At 42.8% G+C, this 26,120-nt stretch overlaps 1 protein-coding gene across 1 annotated transcript in view; it reads left to right on the plus strand.

Moving 5' to 3' along the window:
* cep126 (centrosomal protein 126) overlaps window positions 1-22,830 on the plus strand; it is a 47,959-nt gene extending 25,129 nt beyond the window's left edge. Inside the window, exons 8-12 of the mRNA XM_031791307.1 lie at window positions 3,034-3,143; window positions 6,166-6,223; window positions 21,277-21,570; window positions 21,712-21,776; window positions 21,904-22,830. Of these exons, the coding sequence (XP_031647167.1) occupies window positions 3,034-3,143; window positions 6,166-6,223; window positions 21,277-21,570; window positions 21,712-21,776; window positions 21,904-21,987 (611 nt within the window). The 3' untranslated portion in view covers window positions 21,988-22,830. The remainder of the gene's footprint in view (window positions 1-3,033; window positions 3,144-6,165; window positions 6,224-21,276; window positions 21,571-21,711; window positions 21,777-21,903) is intronic.
* Window positions 22,831-26,120: the final 3,290 nt, after the last annotated feature.

Consider the following 26,120-nt stretch of genomic DNA (forward strand, 5'->3'; position numbering starts at 1 on the left):
GGGAATAGGGTACCATCTGGCGTGACACCAATCAGTCCCCTGAGGACTGGAGGTGCCCCTGGTGTAGGGAATAGGGTACCATCTGGCGTGACACCAACCAGTCCCCTGAGGACTGGAGGCGCCCCTGATGTAGGGAATAGGTACCATCTGGCGTGACACCAACCAGTCCCCTGAGGACTGGAGGTGCCCCTGATGTAGGGAATAGGGTACCATCTGGCGTGACACCAATCAGTCCCCTGAGGACTGGAGGTGCCCCTGATGTGCGGACTGCAATAGCATCGAATAGTCCCCGCGATATGCAACTGTTCAGGGAAGTCAGGAACCAATACACGCAGTCAGTCAGGAAAGCTAAGGCCAGCTTCTTCAGGCAGAAATTTGCATCCTGTAGCTCCAACTTCAAAAAGTTCTGGGACACTGTGAAGTCCATGAAGAACAAGAGCACCTCCTCCCAGCTGCCCACTGCACTGAGGCTAGGTAACACGGTCACCACCGATAAATCCATGATTATCGAAAACTTCAACAAGCATTTCTCAAGGCTGGCCATACCTTCCGCCTGGCTACTCCAACCTCGGCCAACAGCTCCGCCCCCCCGCAGCTACTCGCCCAAGCCTCTCCAGGTTCTCCTTTACCCAAATCCAGATAGCAGATGTTCTGAAAGAGCTGCAAAACCTGGACCCGTACAAATCAGCTGGGCTTGACAATCTGGACCCTCTATTTTCTGAAACTATCCGCCGCCATTGTCGCAACCCCTATTACCAGCCTGTTCAACCTCTCTTTCATATCGTCTGATGATCCCCAAGGATTGGAAAGCTGCCGCAGTCATCCCCCTCTTCAAAGGGGGAGACACCCTGGACCCAAACTGTTACAGACCTATATCCATCCTACCCTGCCTATCTAAAGTCTTTGAAAGCCAAGTCAACAAACAGGTCACTGACCATCTCGAATCCCACCGTACCTTCTCCGCTGTGCAATCTGGTTTCCGAGCCGGTCACAGGTGCACCTCAGCCACGCTCAAGGTACTAAACGATATCATAACCGATAAGAGACAGTACTGTGCAGCCGTCTTCATCGACCTTGCCAAGGCTTTCGACTCTGTCAATCACCATATTCTTATCGGCAGACTCAGTAGCCTCGGTTTTTCTGATGACTGCCGTGCCTGGTTCACCAACTACTTTGCAGACAGAGTTCAGTGTGTCAAATCGGAGGGCATGCTGTCCGGTCCTCTGGCAGTCTCTATGGGGGTGCCACAGGGTTCAATTCTCGGGCCGACTCTTTTCTCTGTATATTTCAATGATGTTGCTCTTGCTGCGGGCGATTCCCTGATCCACCTCTACGCAGACGACACCATTCTATATACTTCCTGCCCGTCCTTGGACACTGTGCTATCTAACCTCCAAACGAGCTTCAATGCCATACAACACTCCTTCCGTGGCCTCCAACTGCTCTTAAACGCTAGTAAAACCAAATGCATGCTTTTCAACCGCTCGCTGCCAGTGACTGGAACGAACTGCAAAAATCGCTGAAGATGGAGAATTATAACTCCCTCACTAACTTTAAACAGCAGCTATCTGAGCAGCTAACCGATCACTGCAGCTGTACATAGTCCATCTGTAATGTTAAAAAAGTTTGAAATATCCAATAAATGTCGTTCCACTTCATGATTGTGTCCCACTTGTTGTTGATTCTTCACAAAAAAATACAGTTTTATATCTTTATGTTTGTGGCCTGAAATGTGGCAAAAGGTCGCAAAGTACAAGGGGGCCGAATACTTTCGCAAGGCACTGTATATATATAAAATGACAATTACAGCAATACTGAATTAATACTTTTATTTAAACTTAATATAATACATCAATAAAATCAAGTTAGTCTCAAATAAATAATGAAACATGTTAAATTTGGTTTAAATAATGTAAAAACAAAGTGTTGGAGAAGAAAGTAAAAGTGCAATATGTGCTATGTAAGAAAGCTAACGTTTAAGTTCCTTGCTCAGAACATGAGAACATATGAAAGCTGGTGGTTCCTTTTAACATGAGTCTTCAATATTCCCAGGTAAGAAGTTTTAGGTTGTAGTTATTATAGGACTATTTCTCTCTATACCATTAGTATTTCATATACCTTTGACTATTGGATGTTCTAATGGGTACTTTAGTGTTGCCAGCCTAATCTCGGGAGTTGATAGGCTTGAAGTCATAAACAGCTCAATGCTTGAAGCATTGTGAAGAGCTCCTGGCAGAACGCATGAAAGTGCTGTTTGAATGAACGCTTACGAGCCTGCTGGTGCCTACCACTGCTCAGTCAGTCAGCTCTATCAAATCATAGACTTAATTATAATATAATAACACACAGAAATACGAGCCTTTGGTCATTAATATGCTCAAATCCGGAAACGATCATTTCGAAAACAAAACGTTTATTCTTTCAGTGAAATACGGAACCGTTCTGTATTTTATCTAACGGGTGGCAACCCTAAGTCTAGATATTGCTGTTACATTGCACAACCTTCAATGTTATCTCATAATTCAATGTTCTCATAATTACGTAAAATTCGGGCAAATTAGTTCACAACGCGCCAGGTGGCCCAAACTGTTGCATATACCCTGACTCTGCGTGCAACGAACGCAAGAGAAGTGACACAATTGACCGAGTTTAATATTGCCTGCTGACATGAATTTCTTTTAACTAAATATGCATGTTTAAAAATATATACTTCTGTGTATTGATTTTAAGAAAGGCATTGATGTTTATGGTTAGGTACACATTGCATTGGTGCAACGATTGTGCTTTTTTCACGATTGTGCCGTTTGGAGAAGTAGGCTGTGATTCAATGATAAATTAACAGGCACCGCATCGATTATATTATTGTACACATTTGACACTGATAACTCAAATTCTATTAAGGTTTTCATCCATTTGATTTGTTTCTCTGACGATGCAATTTCCTTTAAAAAAAACATAATTATGGAACATTTGATTACCTCATTGGTAATAAATGCACATTTATTTAGCATTATTCTATATTATTGTGATCAGCCAGGAGCGTGGTGAGGAGACGACCCCAGGAGAGTCGTGGTAGTGGGGCCAGGAGGAGAGGAACAACTGGCTCAGGGAACAGAAGGCTGCCTCTACCCTCCCAGTCTCAGGTACAGGCTTCCCTTCCTCTACCCTCCCAGTCTCAGGTACAGGCTTCCCTTCCTCTACCCTCCCAGTCTCAGGTACAGGCTTCCCTTCCTCTACCCTCCCAGTCTCAGGTACAGGCTTCCCTTCCTCTACCCTCCCAGTCTCAGGTACAGGCTTCCCTTCCTCTACCCTCCCAGTCTCAGGTACAGGCTTCCCTTCCTTTACCCTCCCAGTGTCAGGTACAGGCTTCCCTTCCTCTACCCTCTCAGTCTCAGGTACAGGTACAGGCTTCCCTTCCTCTACCCTCACAGTCTCAGGTACAGGCTTCCCTTCCTCTACCCTCACAGTCTCAGGTACAGGCTTCCCTTCCTCTACCCTCCCAGTCTCAGGTACAGGCTTCCCTTCCTCTACCCTCCCAGTCTCAGGTACAGGCTTCCCTTCCTCTACCCTCCCAGTCCCAGGTACAGGCTTCCCTTCCTCTACCCTCTCAGGTACAGGCTTCCCTTCCTCTACCCTCCCAGTCTCAGGTACAGGCTTCCCTTCCTCTACCCTCCCAGTCCCAGGTACAGGCTTCCCTTCCTCTACCCTCTCAGGTACAGGCTTCCCTTCCTCTACCCTCCCAGTCCCAGGTACAGGCTTCCCTTCCTCTACCCTCTCAGGTACAGGCTTCCCTTCCTCTACCCTCCCAGTCTCAGGTACAGGCTTCCCTTCCTCTACCCTCTCAGGTACAGGCTTCCCTTCCTCTACCCTCTCAGGTACAGGCTTCCCTTCCTCTACCCTCTCAGGTACAGGCTTCCCTTCCTCTACCCTCTCAGGTACAGGCTTCCCTTCCTCTACCCTCCCAGTCTCAGGTACAGGCTTCCCTTCCTCTACCCTCCCAGTCTCAGGTACAGGCTTCCCTTCCTCTACCCTCCCAGTGTCAGGTACAGGCTTCCCTTCCTCTACCCTCTCAGTCTCAGGTACAGGTACAGGCTTCCCTTCCTCTACCCTCACAGTCTCAGGTACAGGCTTCCCTTCCTCTACCCTCCCAGTCTCAGGTACAGGCTTCCCTTCCTCTACCCTCCCAGTCTCAGGTACAGGCTTCCCTTCCTCTACCCTCCCAGTCCCAGGTACAGGCTTCCCTTCCTCTACCCTCTCAGGTACAGGCTTCCCTTCCTCTACCCTCCCAGTCTCAGGTACAGGCTTCCCTTCCTCTACCCTCCCAGTCCCAGGTACAGGCTTCCCTTCCTCTACCCTCTCAGGTACAGGCTTCCCTTCCTCTACCCTCCCAGTCCCAGGTACAGGCTTCCCTTCCTCTACCCTCTCAGGTACAGGCTTCCCTTCCTCTACCCTCCCAGTCTCAGGTACAGGCTTCCCTTCCTCTACCCTCTCAGGTACAGGCTTCCCTTCCTCTACCCTCTCAGGTACAGGCTTCCCTTCCTCTACCCTCTCAGGTACAGGCTTCCCTTCCTCTACCCTCACAGTCCCAGGTACATGAATACAGGCACATTGCAGCATTGCACAAATCCCCGTCCAATGTCACCCATGTGACCAAGATTAGCGATTTTGTATCTGGCCTTGCTCAAATTGATCCCCTCAAACACTCTAATCTCAGTCTCAGGTGGGCTGGTTGTACCCTCCTAATCTCAGTCTCAGATAGACTGTCAGGTACCCTCCTAATCTCAGTCTCAGGTGGACTGGTTGGTACCCTCCTAATCTCAGTCTCAGATAGACTGGTTGGTACCCTCCTAATCTCAGTCTCAAATAAACTGTCAGTTACCCTCCTAATCTCAGTCTCAGGTTGGCTGGTTGGTACCCTCCTAATCTCAGTCTCAAATAAACCGTCAGGTACCCTCCTAATCTCAGTCTCAGGTTGGCTGGTTGGTACCCTCCTAATCTCAGTCTCAAATAAACCGTCAGGTACCCTCCTAATCTCAGTCTCAGGTTGGCTGGTTGGTACCCTCCTAATCTCAGTCTCAAATAAACCGTCAGGTACCCTCCTAATCTCAGTCTCAGATAGACTACATGCCAGTTGTACATGACAGTTCAGGTAGCTGCATGCATTGGGCACTTCAGTTGCATTGTGGGATAGTTGATATCCTACTGTGAACACAGGGTGTTTTAGAACTTGTTGTGTTTGAGTCCGGGTCAATATGGCAATTCACTGGGAAGGCAGGGACTGTGACTGGGTCTCTTTATTGTCAGGTCGGGCTGTAGTTTTTGATAGGGTGACTAGTGTAGTATGCGTTCTGCTGTATAGTCATGTTTATCTGTTACAACACGTGTAGTTAATGAATTAGTTAAGTGTATACAGTAGTTTATTTAATTAAAACACAGAGTAGTAAATGTGTCATTACGCTGTGTTTTCTTGTATGTAATAGAGTAGAACACAATGACTTCATGATGAAGACTGAATCTGCTGCAGAACATTGTAAAGACTGAATCTGCTGCAGAACATTGTAAAGACTGAATCTGCTGCAGAACATTGTAAAGACTGAATCTGCTGCAGAACATTGTAAAGACTGAATCTGCTGCAGAACATTGTAAAGACTGAATCTGCTGCAGAACATTGTAAAGACTGAATCTGCTGCAGAACATTGTAAAGACTGAATCTGCTGCAGAACATTGTAAAGACTGAATCTGCTGCAGAACATTGTAAAGACTGAATCTACTGCAGAACATTGTAAAGACTGAATCTGCTGCAGAACATTGTAAAGACTGAATCTGCTGCAGAACATTGTAAAGACTGAATCTGCTGCAGAACATTGTAAAGACTGAATCTGCTGCAGAACATTGTAAAGACTGAATCTGCTGCAGAACATTGTAAAGACTGAATCTGCTGCAGAACATTGTAAAGACTGAATCTGCTGCAGAACATTGTAAAGACTGAATCTGCTGCAGAACATTGTAAAGACTGAATCTGCTGCAGAACATTGTAAAGACTGAATCTGCTGCAGAACATTGTAAAGACTGAATCTGCTGCAGAACATTGTAAAGACTGAATCTGCTGCAGAACATTGTAAATACACTTTTTCTTCGTGTCTGTATGTGTTTTGTTTTCCACAGGCCATGGTGCTGATAACACCATTACACAGCAAACATGACCTGACACATCAACATGAAGGTATGGGAGTATCTGTGGTAATGTGTGTATAAGTAGTGTGTATCTATACGTAAGGTGGTATTTCTCTGGATTTTTGCTGGACACCTGGAGTATTTGTTGTGACATTAACATCAGCGCTAAATGTGCTGCTTGAGTCCAGACTAACGTCAATACTGACTGTGTTGACTGTGCTGTTGACTGTAATGTACACCCACCAGCCAGTTTATTAGGTACACCCATATAGTACCGGTTCGTAACCCCTTTGCCTCCAGAACAGCCTGAATGCTTTGGAGCATGGATTCTACCTGTGGAAAACGTTTCACAGGGATGTTGGTCCACGCTGATACGATAACATCACTCAGTTGCTGCAGATTGGACACCCCACTGCCATCAGTGGTACCGTTGACACCGAGCAGGATGGGTCCATGGACTCAGGCGTGCCCAACTGGAGCCGGTTCTTCTTGTTTTTAGCTGATAGGAACCTGGTGTGGTCGTCTGCTGCAATAGTGTCACGGTCGTTGTTAGAATAAATGGACGAAGGCGCAGACTGCGTAGAGTTTCACATGTTTTAATAAATGAAACTCACAAAAACAAAACAGAAACAAACGAAACGTGAAGTCATGAAGTGCTCACTACACAAAAACAAGATCCCACAAACACCCAGTGGGAAAAGGCTGCCTAAATATGATCCCCAATCAGAGACAACGATAGACAGCTGCCTCTGATTGGGAACCATACCAGGCCAACAGTTGCTTGCCTCGATCATACCAAGGTCACTTGCTTGCCTCGATCATACCAAGGTCACTTGAATGCCTCGATCATACCAAGGTCACTTGCTTGCCTCGATCATACCAAGGTCACTTGAATGCCTCGATCATACCAAGGTCACTTGAATGCCTCGATCATACCAAGGTCACTTGAATGCCTCGATCATACCAAGGTCACTTGAATGCCTCGATCATACCAAGGTCACTTGAATGCCTCGATCATACCAAGGTCACTTGAATGCCTCGATCATACCAAGGTCACTTGAATGCCTCGATCATACCAAGGTCACTTGAATGCCTCGATCATACCAAGGTCACTTGAATGCCTCGATCATACCAAGGTCACTTGCTTGCCTGGATCATACCAAGGTCACTTGAATGCCTCGATCATACCAAGGTCACTTGAATGCCTCGATCATACCAAGGTCACTTGAATGCCTCGATCATACCAAGGTCACTTGAATGCCTCGATCATACCAAGGTCACTTGCTTGCCTGGATCATACCAAGGTCACTTGAATGCCTCGATCATACCAAGGTCACTTGAATGCCTCGATCATACCAAGGTCACTTGAATGCCTCGATCATACCAAGGTCACTTGAATGCCTCGATCATACCAAGGTCACTTGAATGCCTCGATCATACCAAGGTCACTTGAATGCCTCGATCATACCAAGGTCACTTGAATGCCTCGATCATACCAAGGTCACTTGCTTGCCTGGATCATACCAAGGTCACTTGAATGCCTCGATCATACCAAGGTCACTTGAATGCCTCGATCATACCAAGGTCACTTGAATGCCTCGATCATACCAAGGTCACTTGAATGCCTCGATCATACCAAGGTCACTTGAATGCCTCGATCATACCAAGGTCACTTGAATGCCTCGATCATACCAAGGTCACTTGAATGCCTCGATCATACCAAGGTCACTTGAATGCCTCGATCATACCAAGGTCACTTGAATGCCTCGATCATACCAAGGTCACTTGAATGCCTCGATCATACCAAGGTCACTTGAATGCCTCGATGCCTGTCTGCCTTCTTTATATAGCAAGCCACGGCCACATGGTTCACTGTCTGTAGGAGCGTTCCATTTTCATGACATGGGTGGGGTACCTAATAAACTGGCCGGTGAGTGTATAGTATATGTTGTCTGTGTTGACTGTGATTTATATGTTGACTCTGCTGACTGATATTTCTATGTTGACTGTATTGTCCATGTTGACTGTGCTGACTGTATTGTCTATGTTGACTGTGAATTCTATGTTGACTGTGATTTCTATGCTGACTGTATTGTCTATGCTGACTGTGATGTCTATGTTGACTGTGAGTTCTATGCTGACTGTATTGTCTATGCTGACTGCGATGTCTATGTTGACTGTGAGTTCTATGTTGACTGTTTTGTCTATGTTGACTGTGGATTCTATGTTGACTGTGTTGACTGTATTGTCCATGTTGACTGTGCTGACTGTATTGCCCATGTTGACTGTATTGTCCATGTTGACTGTGTTGTCCATGCTGACTGTATTGTCCATGTTGACTGTATTGTCCATGTTGACTGTATTGTCCATGTTGACTGTGATGACTGTATTGTCCATGTTGACTGTATTGTCCATGTTGACTGTGTTGTCCATGTTGACCGTATTGTCCATGTTGACTGTATTGTCCATGTTGACTGTATTGTCCATGTTGACTGTGATGACTGTATTGTCCATGTTTACTGTGATGTCTGTATTGTCCATGTTGACCTTATTGTCCATGTTGACTGTGAAGACTGTATTGTCCATGTTGACTGTGTTGACTGTATTGTCCATGTTGACTGTGTTGACTGTATTGTCCATGTTGACTGTGTTGACTGTATTGTCCATGTTGACTGTGTTGACTGTATTGTCCATGTTGACTGTGTTGACTGTATTGTCCATGTTGACTGTGATGACTGTATTGTCCATGTTGACTGTGTTGACTGTATTGTCCATGTTGACTGTAATGACTGTGTTGACTGTATTGTCCATGTTGACTGTGTAGACTGTATTGTCCATGTTGACTCTGATGTCTGTATTGTCCATGTTGACTGTATTGTCCATGTTGACTGTATTGTCCATGTTGACTGTGTTGACTGTATTGTCCATGTTGACTGTGTTGACTGTATTGTCCATGTTGACTGTGTTGACTGTATTGTCCATGTTGACTGTGCTGACTGTATTGTCCATGTTGACTCTGATGTCTGTATTGTCCATGTTGACTGTATTGTCCATGTTGACTGTGCTGACTGTATTATCCATGTTGACTGTGTTGACTGTGTTGACTGTATTGTCCAGGTTGACTGTGTTGACTGTATTGTCCAAGTTGACTGTGCTGACTGTATTGTCCATGTTGACTGTGATTGACTGTATTGTCCATGTTGACTGTATTGTCCATGTTGACTGTGCTGACTGTATTGTCCATGTTGACTGTATTGTCCGTGTTGACTGTGCTGACTGTATTGTCCATGTTGACTGTGCTGACTGTATTGTCCATGTTGACTGTGATGACTGTATTGTCCATGTTGACTGTATTGTCCATGTTGACTGTGTTGACTGTATTGTCCATGTTGACTGTGTTGACTGTATTGTCCATGTTGACTGTGCTGACTGTACTGTCCATGTTGACTGTGTTGACTGTATTGTCCATGTTGACTGTATTGTCCATGTCGACTGTGTTGACTGTATTGTCCATGTTGACTGTGCTGACTGTATTGTCCATGTTGACTGTGTTGACTGTGTTGACTGTATTGTCCATGTTGACTGTGTTGACTGTGTTGACTGTATTGTCCATGTTGACTGTGTTGACTGTATTGTCCATGTTGACTGTGATGTCTGTATTGTCCATGTTGACTGTGATGACTGTATTGTCCATGTTGACTGTATTGTCCATGTTGACTGTGCTGACTGTATTGTCCATGTTGACTGTGTTGACTGTGTAATGTCCATGTTGACTGTGATGACTGTATTGTCCATGTTGACTGTGTTGACTGTATTGTCCATGTTGACTGTGTTGACTGTGTTGACTGTATTGTCCATGTTGACTGTGTTGACTGTATTGTCCATGTTGACTGTATTGTCCATGTTGACTGTGAAGACTGTATTGTCCATGTTGACTGTGATGACTGTATTGTCCATGTTGACTGTGTTGACTGTGTTGACTGTATTGTCCATGTTGACTGTATTGTCCATGTTGACTGTGCTGACTGTATTGTCCATGTTGACTGTGTTGACTGTGTTGACTGTATTGTCCATGTTGACTGTGATGACTGTATTGTCCATGTTGACTGTATTGTCCATGTTGACTGTGTTGACTGTATTGTCCATGTTGACTGTGATGACTGTATTGTCCATGTTGACTGTGTTGACTGTATTGTCCATGTTGACTGTACTGACTGTATTGTCCATGTTGACTGTGCTGACTGTATTGTCCATGTTGACTGCATTGTCCATGTTGACTGTGTTGACTGTATTGTCCATGTTGACTGTGTTGACTGTATTGTCCATGTTGACTGTGCTGACTGTACTGTCCATGTTGACTGTGTTGACTGTATTGTCCATGTTGACTGTGCTGACTGTATTGTCCATGTTGACTGTATTGTCCATGTTGACTGTGCTGACTGTATTGTCCATGTTGACTGTACTGACTGTATTGTCCATATTGACTGTATTGTCCATGTCAACTGTGTTGACTGTATTGTCCATGTTGACTGTGATGACTGTAATGTCCATGTTGACTGTGCTGACTGTATTGTCCATGTTGACTGTAGTGACTGTATTGTCCACGTTGACTGTGTTGACTGTGCTGTCCATGTTGACTGTGATGACTGTGCTGTCCATGTTGACTGTGATGACTGTATTGTCTATGTTGACTGATTTCTATGTTGACTGTATTTGTCTATGTTGACTGTATTGTCCATGTTGACTGTACTGTCCATGTTGACTGTGTTGACTGTATTGTCCATGTTGACTGTGATGACTGTATTGTCCATGTTGACTGTACTGACTGTATTGTCCATGTTGACTGTACTGACTGTATTGTCTATGTTGACTGATTTCTATGTTGACTGTATTGTCCATGTTGACTGTGTTGACTGTGGTGACTGTATTGTCCATGTTGACTGTGCTGACTGTATTGTCCATGTTGACTGTGTTGACTGTGATGACTGTATTGTCCATGTTGACTGTGTTGACTGTGATGACTGTATTGTCCATGTTGACTGTGCTGACTGTATTGTCCATGTTGACTGTGTTTGTGTTATTGGGATCCCCGTTAGCTTTTGCGGAAGCAGCAGATACTCTTCCTGGGGTCCTCAGAAAGCACAAAACATGGAACAAAACACTAAAGCACAAAACATGACAAGTAACACAGCACTGATAGCTGAGGAAATTCTATGATCTACAGCAACTTCACAAAGTAGTCTCACCCCTTGACTTTTCCCACATTCTGATGTGTTACAGCCTGAATTTAACATGGATTCAATGTAGATGTGTTTGTCACTGGCCGACACACAATACCACATAATGTCAAAGTGGAATTGTGTTTTTTACATTTTTACAAATGAATTCAAATGTAAAAGCTGAAATGTGATGAGTCAATAACCCTTTTTTTATGGCAAGCTTGTCGTTAATAAATGTTGTTCAATGAGTTGTTTTTTAATCTGTTTTAAAGGTAATGTTACTGTTTGCTTGAGTAACTGGAGATGGTAGTGAGTTCCATGCAATCACGGCTCTGTATAAAACTGTCTGTTGCCGTGAGTTCGTTTTGGACTTGGGGACTGAAGAGATCCCTGGTGGCATGTCTAGTTGGTATAATACTGTGTGTTGCCGTGAGTTCGTTTTGGACTTGGGGACTGTGATGAGACCCCTGGTGGCATGTCTAGTGGGGTATGTATGGGTGTCTGAAGAGACCCCTGGTGGCATGTCTAGTGGGGTATGTATGGGTGTCTGAAGAGACCCCTGGTGGCATGTCTAGTGGGGTATGTATGGGTGTCTGCAGAGACCCCTGGTGGTAAGTCTAGTGGGGTATGTATGGGTGTCTGAAGAGACCCCTGGTGGCATGTCTAGTGGGGTATGTATGGGTGTCTGCAGAGACCCCTGGTGGTAAGTCTAGTGGGGTATGTATGGGTGTCTGAAGAGACCTCTGGTGGTAAGTCTAGTGGGGTATGTATGGGTGTCTGAGCTGAATGTTATTTGATAATGCAGACAATATGACATTTTCATCAGAGTATTATTTCTCATAAAAACAATAAAGAGAAGCAGTTAATCTCTCGTCAACCCTCAACCAGGAAAGACTTTCATTCATGTTGTTGATGTTACTTCTGTGTGTACAGTTAAGGGCAAGGTGTGGTGCTTTGTTTTCAGCCAGCTGAAGCTTTGCTGGGTCTTTCCTTGCTGCACTTGGCCATATTTCTGGACTGTAATAAAGATGGGGAGTATACCAGAGCCTGAACCTAGATTTTTCTTTTTACAGACGTCTCTCCCCATCTTCAAAACAACTTTGCCAATATGACTATGATAATTGACCATCCAATGTTACTCCTAGGAGTTTAGCTTCCTCAACTTGTTCAATGGTCACTCCCTTTTACGTACAACACCGGTTGAGGTTTAGGTCTTAGAGAATGCTTTGAACCAAGTCAATGCGTTTAGTCTGAGATGTATTTATTCATTATTAATTGACTGTAACTCCTTATTTAGAATCCCAGGTAGCTCGTTGGCTTTGGGTGCTGACGTGTAGAGTGTGTAAACATCCTCATACATCCGTCATTCTAGCTGCCTGTAAGAGTGTGTAAACATCCTCATACATCCGTCATTCTAGCTGCCTGTAAGAGTGTGGAAACATCTTCATACATCCGTCATTCTAGCTGCCTGTAAGAGTGTGTAAACATCCTCATACATCCGTCATTCTAGCTGCCTGTAAGAGTGTGGAAACATCCTCATACATCCGTCGTTCAAGCTGCCTATAAGAGTGTGGAAACATCCTCATACATCCGTCATTCTAGCTGCCTGTAAGAGTGTGGAAACATCCTCATACATCCGTCATTCTAGCTGCCTGTAAGAGTGTGGAAACATCCTCATACATCCGTCATTCTAGCTGCCTGTAAGAGTGTGTAAACATCCTCATACATCCGTCATTCTAGCTGCCTGTAAGAGTGTGGAAACATCTTCATACATCCGTCATTCTAGCTGCCTGTAAGAGTGTGGAAACATCTTCATACATCCGTCATTCTAGCTGCCTGTAAGAGTGTGTAAACATCCTCATACATCCGTCATTCTAGCTGCCTGTAAGAGTGTGGAAACATCCTCATACATCCGTCATTCTAGCTGCCTGTAAGAGTGTGGAAACATCCTCATACATCCGTCATTCTAGCTGCCTGTAAGAAGGTGGAAACATCCTCATACATCCGTCATTCTAGCTGCCTGTAAGAAGGTGGAAACATCCTCATACATCCGTCATTCTAGCTGCCTGTAAGAAGGTGGAAACATCCTCATACATCCGTCATTCTAGCTGCCTGTAAGAAGGTGGAAACATCCTCATACATCCGTCATTCTAGCTGCCTGTAAGAGTGTGGAAACATCCTCATACATCCGTCATTCTAGCTGCCTGTAAGAGTGTGGAAACATCCTCATACATCCGTCATTCTAGCTGCCTGTAAGCCCAGCGGCAAATCATTTGTAAATCTGTAGAAGAGTAACGGCTCAAGGAAATGACCCTGAGGGACACCGCACTGTACATATCTGATGTTAGAGAAGCTTCTATTAAAGAACACTCTCTGGGTTCTATTGATAAATAACCAACCATGTGATGACAGGTGGTGTAAAGCCATAGAAAAGTGGATTTTTTTTTGTAACAATTTATGATCAATAACATCAAAGGCTGCACTGAAATCTAACAATAACAGCCCCAACTATCATCTTATTATCCATTTCTTTTAACCAATCAGCAGTCATCTGAGTCAGTGCAGTGCAAGTGGAGTGTTCTCCTCTATAAGCTGAAAGTTAGCGGGTAGCATTGTGTCGTCTCCATCTGTTTACTAAGAACAGGCAGCAAACTGATTGGGTGGCTGTTGGGGCCAGCAAAGGGTGCTTTACTATTTTTAGGCAGTGGAAATCCTTTAGGTCCTTCCATGCCTGTGGACAGACACTCCTTTAGGCTTTGGTTAAAGATATGGTCAATAGGGATGGCAATATAGTCTCCTACCATTATCTACAGTTTACCATCTAGGTTGTCTATATCTGGTGGTAATACAGTCTGCTACCATTCTCTATAGTTTACCATCTAGGTTGTCTATACAGTCTGCTACCATTCTCTACAGTTTACCATCTAGGTTGTCTATACCTGGTGGTAATACAGTCTGCTACCATTCTCTATAGTTTACCATCTATGTTGTCTATATCTGGTGGTAATACAGTCTGCTACCATTCTCTATAGTTTACCATCTAGGCTGTCTATATCTGGTGGTAATACAGTCTGCTACCATTCTCTATAGTTTACCGTCTAGGTTGTCTATATCTGGTGGTAATACAGTCTGCTACCATTCTCTATAGTTTACCATCTAGGTTGTCTATAGTTGACCATCTAGGTTGTCTATAGTTTACCATCTAGGTTGTCTATAGTTTACCATCTAGGTTGTCTATACAGTCTGCTACCATTCTCTATAGTTTACCATCTAGGTTGTCTATAGTTTACCATCTAGGTTGTCTATAGTTTACCATCTAGGTTATCTATAGTTTACCATCTAGGATGTCTATAGTTTACCATCTAGGTTGTCTATAGTTTACCATCTAGGTTGTCTATAGTTTACCATCTAGGTTGTCTATACCTGGTGGCTCATCATTATTGATAGATAACAATAGGTTACCATCTAGGTTGTCTATAGTTTACCATCTAGGATGTCTATAGTTTACCATCTAGGTTGTCTATAGTTTACCATCTAGGTTGTCTATAGTTTACCATCTAGGTTGTCTATAGTTTACCATCTAGGTTGTCTATACCTGGTGGCTCATCATTATTGATAGATAACAATAGTTTACCATCTAGGTTGTCTATAGTTTACCATCTAGGTTGTCTATAGTTTACCATCTAAGTTGTCTATACCTGGTGGCTCATCATTATTGATAGATAACAATAGTTTACCATCTAGGTTGTCTATAGTTTACCATCTAGGATGTCTATAGTTTACCATCTAGGTTGTCTATAGTTTACCATCTAGGTTGTCTATACCTGGTGGCTCATCATTATTGATAGGTAACAATAGTTGACCATCTAGGTTGTCTATAGTTGACCATCTAGGTTGTCTATAGTTTACCATCTAGGTTGTCTATACCTGGTGGCTCATCATTATTGATAGGTAACAATAGTTGACCATCTAGGTTGTCTATAGTTTACCATCTAGGTTGTCTATAGTTGACCATCTAGGTTGTCTATAGTTTACCATCTAGGTTGTCTATACCTGGTGGTAATACAGTCTGCTACCATTCTCTATAGTTTACCATCTAGGTTGTCTATAGTTGACCATCTAGGTTGTCTATAGTTTACCATCTAGGTTGTCTATAGTTTACCATCTAGGTTGTCTATACCTGGTGGCTCATCATTATTGATGGATAACAATAGTTTACCATCTAGGTTGTCTATAGTTTACCATCTAGGATGTCTATAGTTTACCATCTAGGTTGTCTATAGTTTACCATCTAGGTTGTCTATAGTTTACCATCTAGGTTGTCTATAGTTTACCATCTAGGTTGTCTATAGTTTACCATCTAGGTTGTCTATACCTGGTGGCTCATCATTATTGATAGATAACAATAGTTTACCATCTAGGTTGTCTATACCTGGTGGCTCATCATTATTGATAGATAACAATAGTTTACCATCTAGGTTGTCTATAGTTGACCATCTAGGTTGTCTATAGTTTACCATCTAGGTTGTCTATAGTTTACCATCTAGGTTGTCTATAGTTTACCATCTAGGTTGTCTATACCTGGTGGCTCATCATTATTGATAGATAACAATAGTTTACCATCTAGGTTGTCTATAGTTTACCATCTAGGTTGTCTATAGTTTACCATCTAGGTTGTCTATACCTGGTGGCTCATCATTATTGATAGATAACAATAGTTTACCATCTAGGTTGTCTATAGTTTACCATCTAGGTTATCTATACCTGGTGGCTCCTCATTATTGATGGATAACAATAGGTTTTCCACCTCTTCCACACAAACGTGACCAAATTCAGAACAGCGATCCTTCTCTTTCATTATTAGATATTTTATACAAAACTATGATGCTGTTCAGTGTTGTCATTTCACTTCTCAGTTTGTCCCCTTTCCCAGGGAAATAGTGATTGAAATGATTGGCCATAGCCAAAGGTTTGTGTTGTCATGATTTACGGTACTCCAAAGGTTTGTGTTGAAATGATTTACGGTACTGCAAAGGTTTGTGTTGTAATGATTTACGGTACTCCAAAGGTTTGTGTTGTCATGATTTACGGTACTCCAAAGGTTTGTGTTCTCATGATTTACGGTACTCCAAAGGTTTGTGTTGTCCTGATTTACGGTACTCCAAAGGTTTGTGTTGTCATGATTTACGGTACTCCAAAGGTTTGTGTTGTCATGATTTACGGTACTCCAAAGGTTTGTGTTGTCATGATTTACGGTACTCCAAAGGTTTGTGTTGTCATGATTTACGGTACTCCAAAGGTTTGTGTTGTCATGATTTACGGTACTCCAAAGGTTTGTGTTGTAATGATTTACGGTACTCCAAAGGTTTGTGTTGTCATGATTTACGGTACTCCAAAGGTTTGTGTTGTCATGATTTACGTTACTCCAAAGGTTTGTGTTGTCATGATTTACGGTACTCCAAAGGTTTGTGTTGTAATGATTTACGGTACTCCAAAGGTTTGTGTTGTCATGATTTACGGTACTCCAAAGGTTTGTGTTGTCATGATTTACGGTACTCCAAAGGTTTGTGTTGTCATGATTTACGGTACTCCAAAGGTTTGTGTTGTAATGATTTACGGTACTCCAAAGGTTTGTGTTGTAATGATTTACGGTACTCCAAAGGTTTGTGTTGTCATGATTTACGGTACTCCAAAGGTTTGTGTTGTAATGATTTACGGTACTCCAAAGGTTTGTGTTGTAATGATTTACGGTACTCCAAAGGTTTGTGTTGTCATGATTTACGGTACTCCAAAGGTTTGTGTTGTAATGATTTACGGTACTCCAAAAGGTTTGTGTTGTAATGATTTACGGTACTCCAAAGGTTTGTGTTGTAATGATTTACGGTACTCCAAAGGTTTGTGTTGTCATGATTTACGGTACTCCAAAGGTTTGTGTTGTAATGATTTACGGTACTCCAAAGGTTTGTGTTGTCATGATTTACGGTACTCCAAAGGTTTGTGTTGTAATGATTTACGGTACTCCAAAGGTTTGTGTTGTCATGATTTACGGTACTCCAAAGGTTTGTGTTGTCATGATTTACGGTACTCCAAAGGTTTGTGTTGTAATGATTTACGGTACTCCAAAGGTTTGTGTTGTCATGATTTACGGTACTCCAAAGGTTTGTGTTGTAATGATTTACGGTACTCCAAAGGTTTGTGTTGTCATGATTTACGGTACTCCAAAGGTTTGTGTTGTCATGATTTACGGTACTCCAAAGGTTTGTGTTGTCATGATTTACGGTACTCCAAAGGTTTGTGTTGTCATGATTTACGGTACTCCAAAGGTTTGTGTTGTCATGATTTACGGTACTCCAAAGGTTTGTGTTGTCATGATTTACGGTACTCCAAAGGTTTGTGTTGTCATGATTTACGGTACTCCAAAGGTTTGTGTTGTCATGATTTACGGTACTCCAAAGGTTTGTGTTGCCATGATTTACGGTACTCCAAAGGTTTGTGTTGTCATGATTTACGGTACTCCAAAGGTTTGTGTTGTAATGATTTACGGTACTCCAAAGGTTTGTGTTGTCATGATTTACGGTACTCCAAAGGTTTGTGTTGTCATGATTTACGGTACTCCAAAGGTTTGTGTTGTCATGATTTACGGTACTCCAAAGGTTTGTGTTGTCATGATTTACGGTACTCCAAAGGTTTGTGTTGTCATGATTTACGGTACTCCAAAGGTTTGTGTTGTTATGATTTACGGTACTCCAAAGGTTTGTGTTGTTATGATTTACGGTACTCCAAAGTTTTGTGTTGTCATGATTTACGGTACTCCAAAGGTTTGTGTTGTCATGATTTACGGTACTCCAAAGGTTTGTGTTGTCATGATTTACGGTACTCCAAAGGTTTGTGTTGTCATGATTTACGGTACTCCAAAGGTTTGTGTTGTAATGATTTACGGTACTCCAAAGGTTTGTGTTGTCATGATTTACGGTACTCCAAAGGTTTGTGTTGTAATGATTTACGGTACTCCAAAGGTTTGTGTTGTCATGATTTACGGTACTCCAAAGGTTTGTGTTGTCATGATTTACGGTACTCCAAAGGTTTGTGTTGTCATGATTTACGGTACTCCAAAGGTTTGTGTTGTCATGATTTACGGTACTCCAAAGGTTTGTGTTGTCATGATTTACGGTACTCCAAAGGTTTGTGTTGTCATGATTTACGGTACTCCAAAGGTTTGTGTTGTTATGATTTACGGTACTCCAAAGGTTTGTGTTGTTATGATTTACGGTACTCCAAAGGTTTGTGTTGTCATGATTTACGGTACTCCAAAGGTTTGTGTTGTCATGATTTACGGTACTCCAAAGGTTTGTGTTGTAATGATTTACGGTACTCCAAAGGTTTGTGTTGTCATGATTTACGGTACTCCAAAGGTTTGTGTTGTCATGATTTACGGTACTCCAAAGGTTTGTGTTGTCATGATTTACGGTACTCCAAAGGTTTGTGTTGTCATGATTTACGGTACTCCAAAGGTTTGTGTTGTCATGATTTACGGTACTCCAAAGGTTTGTGTTGTCATGATTTACGGTACTCCAAAGGTTTGTGTTGTCATGATTTTACGGTACTCCAAAGGTTTGTGTTGTCATGATTTACGGTACTCCAAAGGTTTGTGTTGTCATGATTTACGGTACTCCAAAGGTTTGTGTTGTTATGATTTACGGTACTCCAAAGGTTTGTGTTGTCATGATTTACGGTACTCCAAAGGTTTGTGTTGTCATGATTTACGGTACTCCAAAGGTTTGTGTTGTCATGATTTACGGTACTCCAAAGGTTTGTGTTGTCATGATTTACGGTACTCCAAAGGTTTGTGTTGTCATGATTTACGGTACTCCAAAGGTTTGTGTTGTCATGATTTACGGTACTCCAAAGGTTTGTGTTGTCATGATTTACGGTACTCCAAAGGTTTGTGTTGTCATGATTTACGGTACTCCAAAGGTTTGTGTTGTCATGATTTACGGTACTCCAAAGGTTTGTGTTGTCATGATTTACGGTACTCCAAAGGTTTGTGTTGTCATGATTTACGGTACTCCAAAGGTTTGTGTTGTCATGATTTACGGTACTCCAAAGGTTTGTGTTGTCATGATTTACGGTACTCCAAAGGTTTGTGTTGTCATGATTTACGGTACTCCAAAGGTTTGTGTTGTCATGATTTACGGTACTCCAAAGGTTTGTGTTGCCATGATTTACGGTACTCCAAAGGTTTGTGTTGTCATGATTTACGGTACTCCAAAGGTTTGTGTTGTCATGATTTACGGTACTCCAAAGGTTTGTGTTGTCATGATTTACGGTACTCCAAAGGTTTGTGTTGTCATGATTTACGGTACTCCAAAGGTTTGTGTTGTCATGATTTACGGTACTCCAAAGGTTTGTGTTGTCATGATTTACGGTACTCCAAAGGTTTGTCCCCTTGTGTTTTACATCATTTATCCTTATTTGGTCATATCATTTTTTGTTCTTTTTGTGATTTTTTTTGTTTACATTTCTCAATTTACTCAATGTCAACCAATCAGCTGAGCAGCTTAACTTGTTTGCCATCTCTTTTGCATAATTCATTTGAACAATTGTTTTTATTTTTTACAAGCTTCCTCTTGAGAGGACAGCTAGTTGCTAATCGGTCAATGTTCTGATCGGCGATAGACACATGGAGACACAATACGTGTGTGTTGAATGTCTTTACTGTGTTGACTGTCTTTACTGTGTTGACTGTCTTTACTGTGTTGACTGTCTTTACTGTGTTGATGGTATTTACTGTGTTGACTGTCTTTACTGTGTTGACTGTCTTTACTGTGTTGACTGTGATTACTGTGTTGACTGTCTTTACTGTGTTGACTGTCTTTGCCGTGTTGACTATACTGACGGTGTTGTCTGTGTTGACTATACTGACGTGTTGTCTGTGTTGACTATACTGACGGTGTTGTCTGTGTTGACTATACTGACGGTGTTGTCTGTGTTGACTATACTGACGTGTTGTCTGTGTTGACTATACTGATGGTGTTGTCTATATTGACTATACTGACTGTGTTGTCTGTGTTGACTATACTGACGGTGTTGTCTATATTGACTATACTGACGGTGTTGTCTGTGTTGACTATACTGACGGTGTTGTCTGTTTTGACTCTACTGACGGTGTTGTCTGTATTGACTATACTGACGGTGTCTGTGTTGACTATACTGACTGTGTTGTCTGTGATGACTATACTGACGGTGTTGTCTGTATTGACTATACTGACTGTGTTGTCTGTGTTGACTATGCTGACGGTGTTGTCTGTGTTGACTATACTGACGGTGTTGTCTGTGTTGACTATACTGACGGTGTTGTCTGTATTGACTATACTGACGGTGTTGTCTGTATTGACTTTACTGACGGTGTCTGTGTTGACTATACTGACAGTGTTGTCTGTGTTGACTATACTGACGGTGTTGTCTGTGTTGACTATACTGACGGTGTCTGTGTTGACTATACTGACGGTGTTGTCTGTATTGACTATACTGACGGTGTCTGTGTTGACTATACTGACGGTGTTGTCTGTATTGACTATACTGTCTGTGTTGACTATACTGACTGTGTTGTCTGTGTTGACTATACTGACGGTGTTGTCTGTATTGACTATACTGACGGTGTCTGTGTTGACTATACTGATGGTGTTGTCTGTATTGACTATACTGACGGTGTCTGTGTTGACTATACTGACGGTGTTGTCTGTATTGACTATACTGTCTGTGTTGACTGTACTGTCTGTGTTGACTATACTGACGGTGTTGTCTGTATTGACTATACTGTCTGTGTTGACTATACTGACTGTGTGGTCTGTGCTGCCTGGATTGACTGTGCTTTTTGGTTCAGAGTATGCAGAAGTGGAGGCCCACAGTGAAGGCCTGCTGGCAGACAGTGATATAGTGTTTGCCAAGGAGACGGTGCCATCCCAGAGGCTAGAGCCAGGTGGAGGTCACAGCCAGCACCAGGGCCAATCGATCACTACAAGCCACAGCCAGGGGCACCAAGCCCGGGGGCACCAGGGGCACCAAGTCCGGGGGCACCAAGCCCAAGAGCAGGGCCAGGTCTCCACCATCACCAACATCTCCCTGGAGGAGCAGAAAGTGCTGCTGTCCCTGAATCGACTCAATCGTCGGCTGCAATGTGAGTACAACCCTGCAACGACAACTTTGATCAGCCTGTTACTGCCCGTGTCTAGGGACCCTAACTAGAGCCCAGAGTTTTCCAGTGGTCTCGTCTCCACCCCCTACTCCCTCTCTGACATGATATTGTGATACATTGCAGATGTGCAGGCCTCAGCTGGAGGCAGCCCTGCAGATCAAGCTTTCCTACGTGGCGAAGTGCCCTTTGTGAGTATCTCAGTGGTTTTGAAAGAATAAATGTTTGTACCAACACTTGTGATTGATTTGAATTCATTTGTAGATGATGGTTGACTCTGAGTGTTGTTAAACATGACCGTTTCCTGTCTCCTCTCAGACAGAGGAAGGGACGGGTGCTGCACACCGTAAACACCGCACGGTCTCCACCGACAACCGCCCGAGAACCCAGAGGAGATTCTGACACAACGGTCCAATATGGCCGCCTGAATGTCACTCTTTCAGCTTGTGCTTCACTCCAACCTTATACACTGCTGTTTAACAAAAATAACTTGATATTAACCCTCCCGAGTTTCAGCACCACCACTAACTCTCTCTGCTGGGATGAAGACTTCACAACCCGGGACTGTGAATAAGTCCATTATCAAATGACAGTACTTATATTGACTTATTTACACATTATAGTTTCAGTCTTATATACAGCCAGGCTTTGCTATTTGGTTTTGGCCTTTAATTGATAGAGATTATTTTTGTATGAGATAAATATATTTATTTTCCCGAAAAATTGTGCGGTGTGTGTATGTGTGTGTGTGTGTGTGTGTGTGTATGTGTGTGTGTGTGTATGTGTGTGTGTGTGTGTGTGTGTGTGTATATTGTACACAATGATTGTACACAATGTATAGTGTATCGTATTGGTATCATTGTGTTGTACACAATGATACCAATAGGATTATATACTGATGTGTGTGTGTGTGTATGTGTGTGTATGTGTGTGTGTGTGTATGTTGTACACAATGATACCAATAGGATTATATACTGATGTGTGTGTGTGTGTGTGTGTGTGTGTGTATGTTGTACACAATGATACCAATAGGATTATATACTGATGTGTGTGTGTGTGTGTGTGTGTGTGTATGTGTACACAATGATACCAATAGGATTATATACTGATGTGTGTGTGTGTGTATGTGTGTGTATGTTGTACACAATGATACCAATAGGATTATATACTGATGTGTGTGTGTGTGTGTGTATGATACCAATAGGATTATATACTGATGTGTGTGTGTGTGTGTATGATACCAATAGGATTATATACTGATGTGTGTGTGTGTGTGTGTATGATACCAATAGGATTATATACTGATGTGTGTGTGTGTGTGTGTGTGTGTGTGTGTGTGTGTGTGTGTGTGTATGATACCAATAGGATTATATACTGATGTGTGTGTGTGTGTGTATGATACCAATAGGATTATATACTGATGTGTGTCAGTGTGTGTGTATGATACCAATAGGATTATATACTGATGTGTGTGTGTGTGTGTGTATGATACCAATAGGATTATATACTGATGTGTGTGTGTGTATGATACCAATAGGATTATATACTGATGTGTGTGTGTGTGTGTGTGTATGATACCAATAGGATTATATACTGATGTGTGTGTGTGTGTGTGTGTATGATACCAATAGGATTATATACTGATGTGTGTCAGTGTGTGTGTGTATGATACCAATAGGATTATATACTGATGTGTGTGTGTGTATGATACCAATAGGATTATATACTGATGTGTGTGTGTGTGTGTGTGTATGATACCAATAGGATTATATACTGATGTGTGTGTGTGTGTGTGTGTATGATACCAATAGGATTATATACTGATGTGTGTCAGTGTGTACACTAATCTTGCTAATAAAGTCATTCTGTCCTCACGTTTAGTTTAGTTCCGTTTCTGAAAGGTGACGTCGTTTTGTTGTGGATTGTCCTCTAGGGGGGGTCACAGGTTACCTCTTGTCTAAAGGATAAGATGTGAAACCCGTTGGTGTGATGCAACGTCAACAGTCTTTTCAATACCATTCAATTCAACTTGATCAGAGGTGTGTGTTGATTGTTGTTGGGTGCCAGTTGATCAGAGGTGTGTGTTGATTGTTGTTGGGTGCCAGTTGATCAGAGGTGTGTGTTGATTGTTGTTGGGTGCCAGTTGATCAGAGGTGTGTGTGTTGATTGTTGTTGGGGGCCAGTTGATCAGAGGTGTGTGTTGATTGTTGTTGGGTGCCAGTTGATCAGAGGTGTGTGTGTTGATTGTTGTTGGGGGCCAGTTGATCAGAGGTGTGTGTGTTGATTGTTGTTGGGTGCCAGTTGATCAGAGGTGTGTGTGTTGATTGTTGTTGGGGGCCAGTTGATCAGAGGTGTGTGTGTTGATTGTTGTTGGGGGCCAGTTGATCAGAGGTGTGTGTTGATTGTTGTTGGGGGCCAGTTGATCAGAGGTGTGTGTTGATTGTTGTTGGGTGCCAGTTGATCAGAGGTGTGTGTGTTGATTGTTGTTGGGGGCCAGTTGATCAGAGGTGTGTGTGTTGATTGTTGTTGGGGGCCAGATGATCAGAGGTGTGTGTTGATTGTTGTTGGGTGCCAGTTGATCAGAGGTGTGTGTTGATTGTTGTTGGGTGCCAGTTGATCAGAGGTGTGTGTGTTGATTGTTGTTGGGGGCCAGTTGATCAGAGGTGTGTGTGTTGATTGTTGTTGGGTGCCAGTTGATCAGAGGTGTGTGTGTTGATTGTTGTTGGGGGCCAGTTGATCAGAGGTGTGTGTGTTGATTGTTGTTGGGGGCCAGTTGATCAGAGGTGTGTGTTGATTGTTGTTGGGTGCCAGTTGATCAGAGGTGTGTGTGTTGATTGTTGTTGGGGGCCAGTTGATCAGAGGTGTGTGTGTTGATTGTTGTTGGGGGCCAGATGATCAGAGGTGTGTGTTGATTGTTGTTGGGTGCCAGTTGATCAGAGGTGTGTGTTGATTGTTGTTGGGGGCCAGTTGATCAGAGGTGTGTGTGTGTTGATTGTTGTAGGGTGCCAGTTGATCAGAGGTGTGTGTTGATTGTTGTTGGGGGCCAGTTGATCAGAGGTGTGTGTGTTGATTGTTGTTGGGTGCCAGTTGATCAGAGGTGTGTGTGTTGATTGTTGTTGGGTGCCAGTTGATCAGAGGTGTGTGTGTTGATTGTTGTTGGGGGCCAGTTGATCAGAGGTGTGTGTGTTGATTGTTGTTGGGGGCCAGTTGATCAGAGGTGTGTGTTGATTGTTGTTGGGTGCCAGTTGATCAGAGGTGTGTGTGTTGATTGTTGTTGGGGGCCAGTTGATCAGAGGTGTGTGTGTTGATTGTTGTTGGGGGCCAGATGATCAGAGGTGTGTGTTGATTGTTGTTGGGTGCCAGTTGATCAGAGGTGTGTGTTGATTGTTGTTGGGGGCCAGTTGATCAGAGGTGTGTGTGTGTTGATTGTTGTAGGGTGCCAGTTGATCAGAGGTGTGTGTTGATTGTTGTTGGGGGCCAGTTGATCAGAGGTGTGTGTGTTGATTGTTGTTGGGTGCCAGTTGATCAGAGGTGTGTGTGTTGATTGTTGTTGGGTGCCAGTTGATCAGAGGTGTGTGTGTTGATTGTTGTTGGGGGCCAGTTGATCAGAGGTGTGTGTGTTGATTGTTGTTGGGGGCCAGATGATCAGAGGTGTGTGTTGATTGTTGTTGGGTGCCAGTTGATCAGAGGTGTGTGTTGATTGTTGTTGGGTGACAGTTGATCAGAGGTGTGTGTGTTGATTGTTGTTGGGTGCCAGTTGATCAGAGGTGTGTGTGTTGATTGTTGTTGGGGGCCAGTTGCTCAGAGGTGTGTGTTGATTGTTGTTGGGTGCCAGTTGATCAGAGGTGTGTGATGATTGTTGTTGGGGGCCAGTTGATCAGAGGTGTGTGTTGATTGTTGTTGGGGGCCAGTTGATCAGAGGTGTGTGTTGATTGTTGTTGGGTGCCAGTTGAGTGAGATCCAGTGACGTGTACAGCAGACTCACTCCACTGGCCCAACAAGGTCAACAACCGTACAGAAACAAAGGATCCTATTTTTACTCAACACTCAGCTCTTTTTCTATAAAATGTCAATTCTGTTTTCTAAACTATTACTCCTACTGTAAAATGTCAATTCTGTTTTCTAAACTATTACTCCTACTGTAAAATGTCAATTCTGTTTTCTAAACTATTACTCCTACTGTAAAATGTCAATTCTGTTTTCTAAACTATTACTCCTACTGTAAAATGTCAATTCTGTTTTCTAAACTATTACTCCTACTGTAAAATGTCAATTCTGTTTTCTAAACTATTACTCCTACTGTAAAATGTCAATTCTGTTTTCTAAACTATTACTCCTACTGTAAAATGTCAATTCTGTTTTCTAAACTATTACTCCTACTGTAAAATGTCAATTCTGTTTTCTAAACTATTACTCCTACTGTAAAATGTCAATTCTGTTTTCTAAACTATTACTCCTACTGTAAAATGTCAATTCTGTTTTCTAAACTATTACTCCTACTGTAAAATGTCAATTCTGTTTTCTAAACTATTACT

Source organism: Oncorhynchus kisutch, linkage group LG15 (assembly GCF_002021735.2).
Source record: "Oncorhynchus kisutch isolate 150728-3 linkage group LG15, Okis_V2, whole genome shotgun sequence".
Taxonomy (NCBI): domain Eukaryota; kingdom Metazoa; phylum Chordata; class Actinopteri; order Salmoniformes; family Salmonidae; genus Oncorhynchus; species Oncorhynchus kisutch.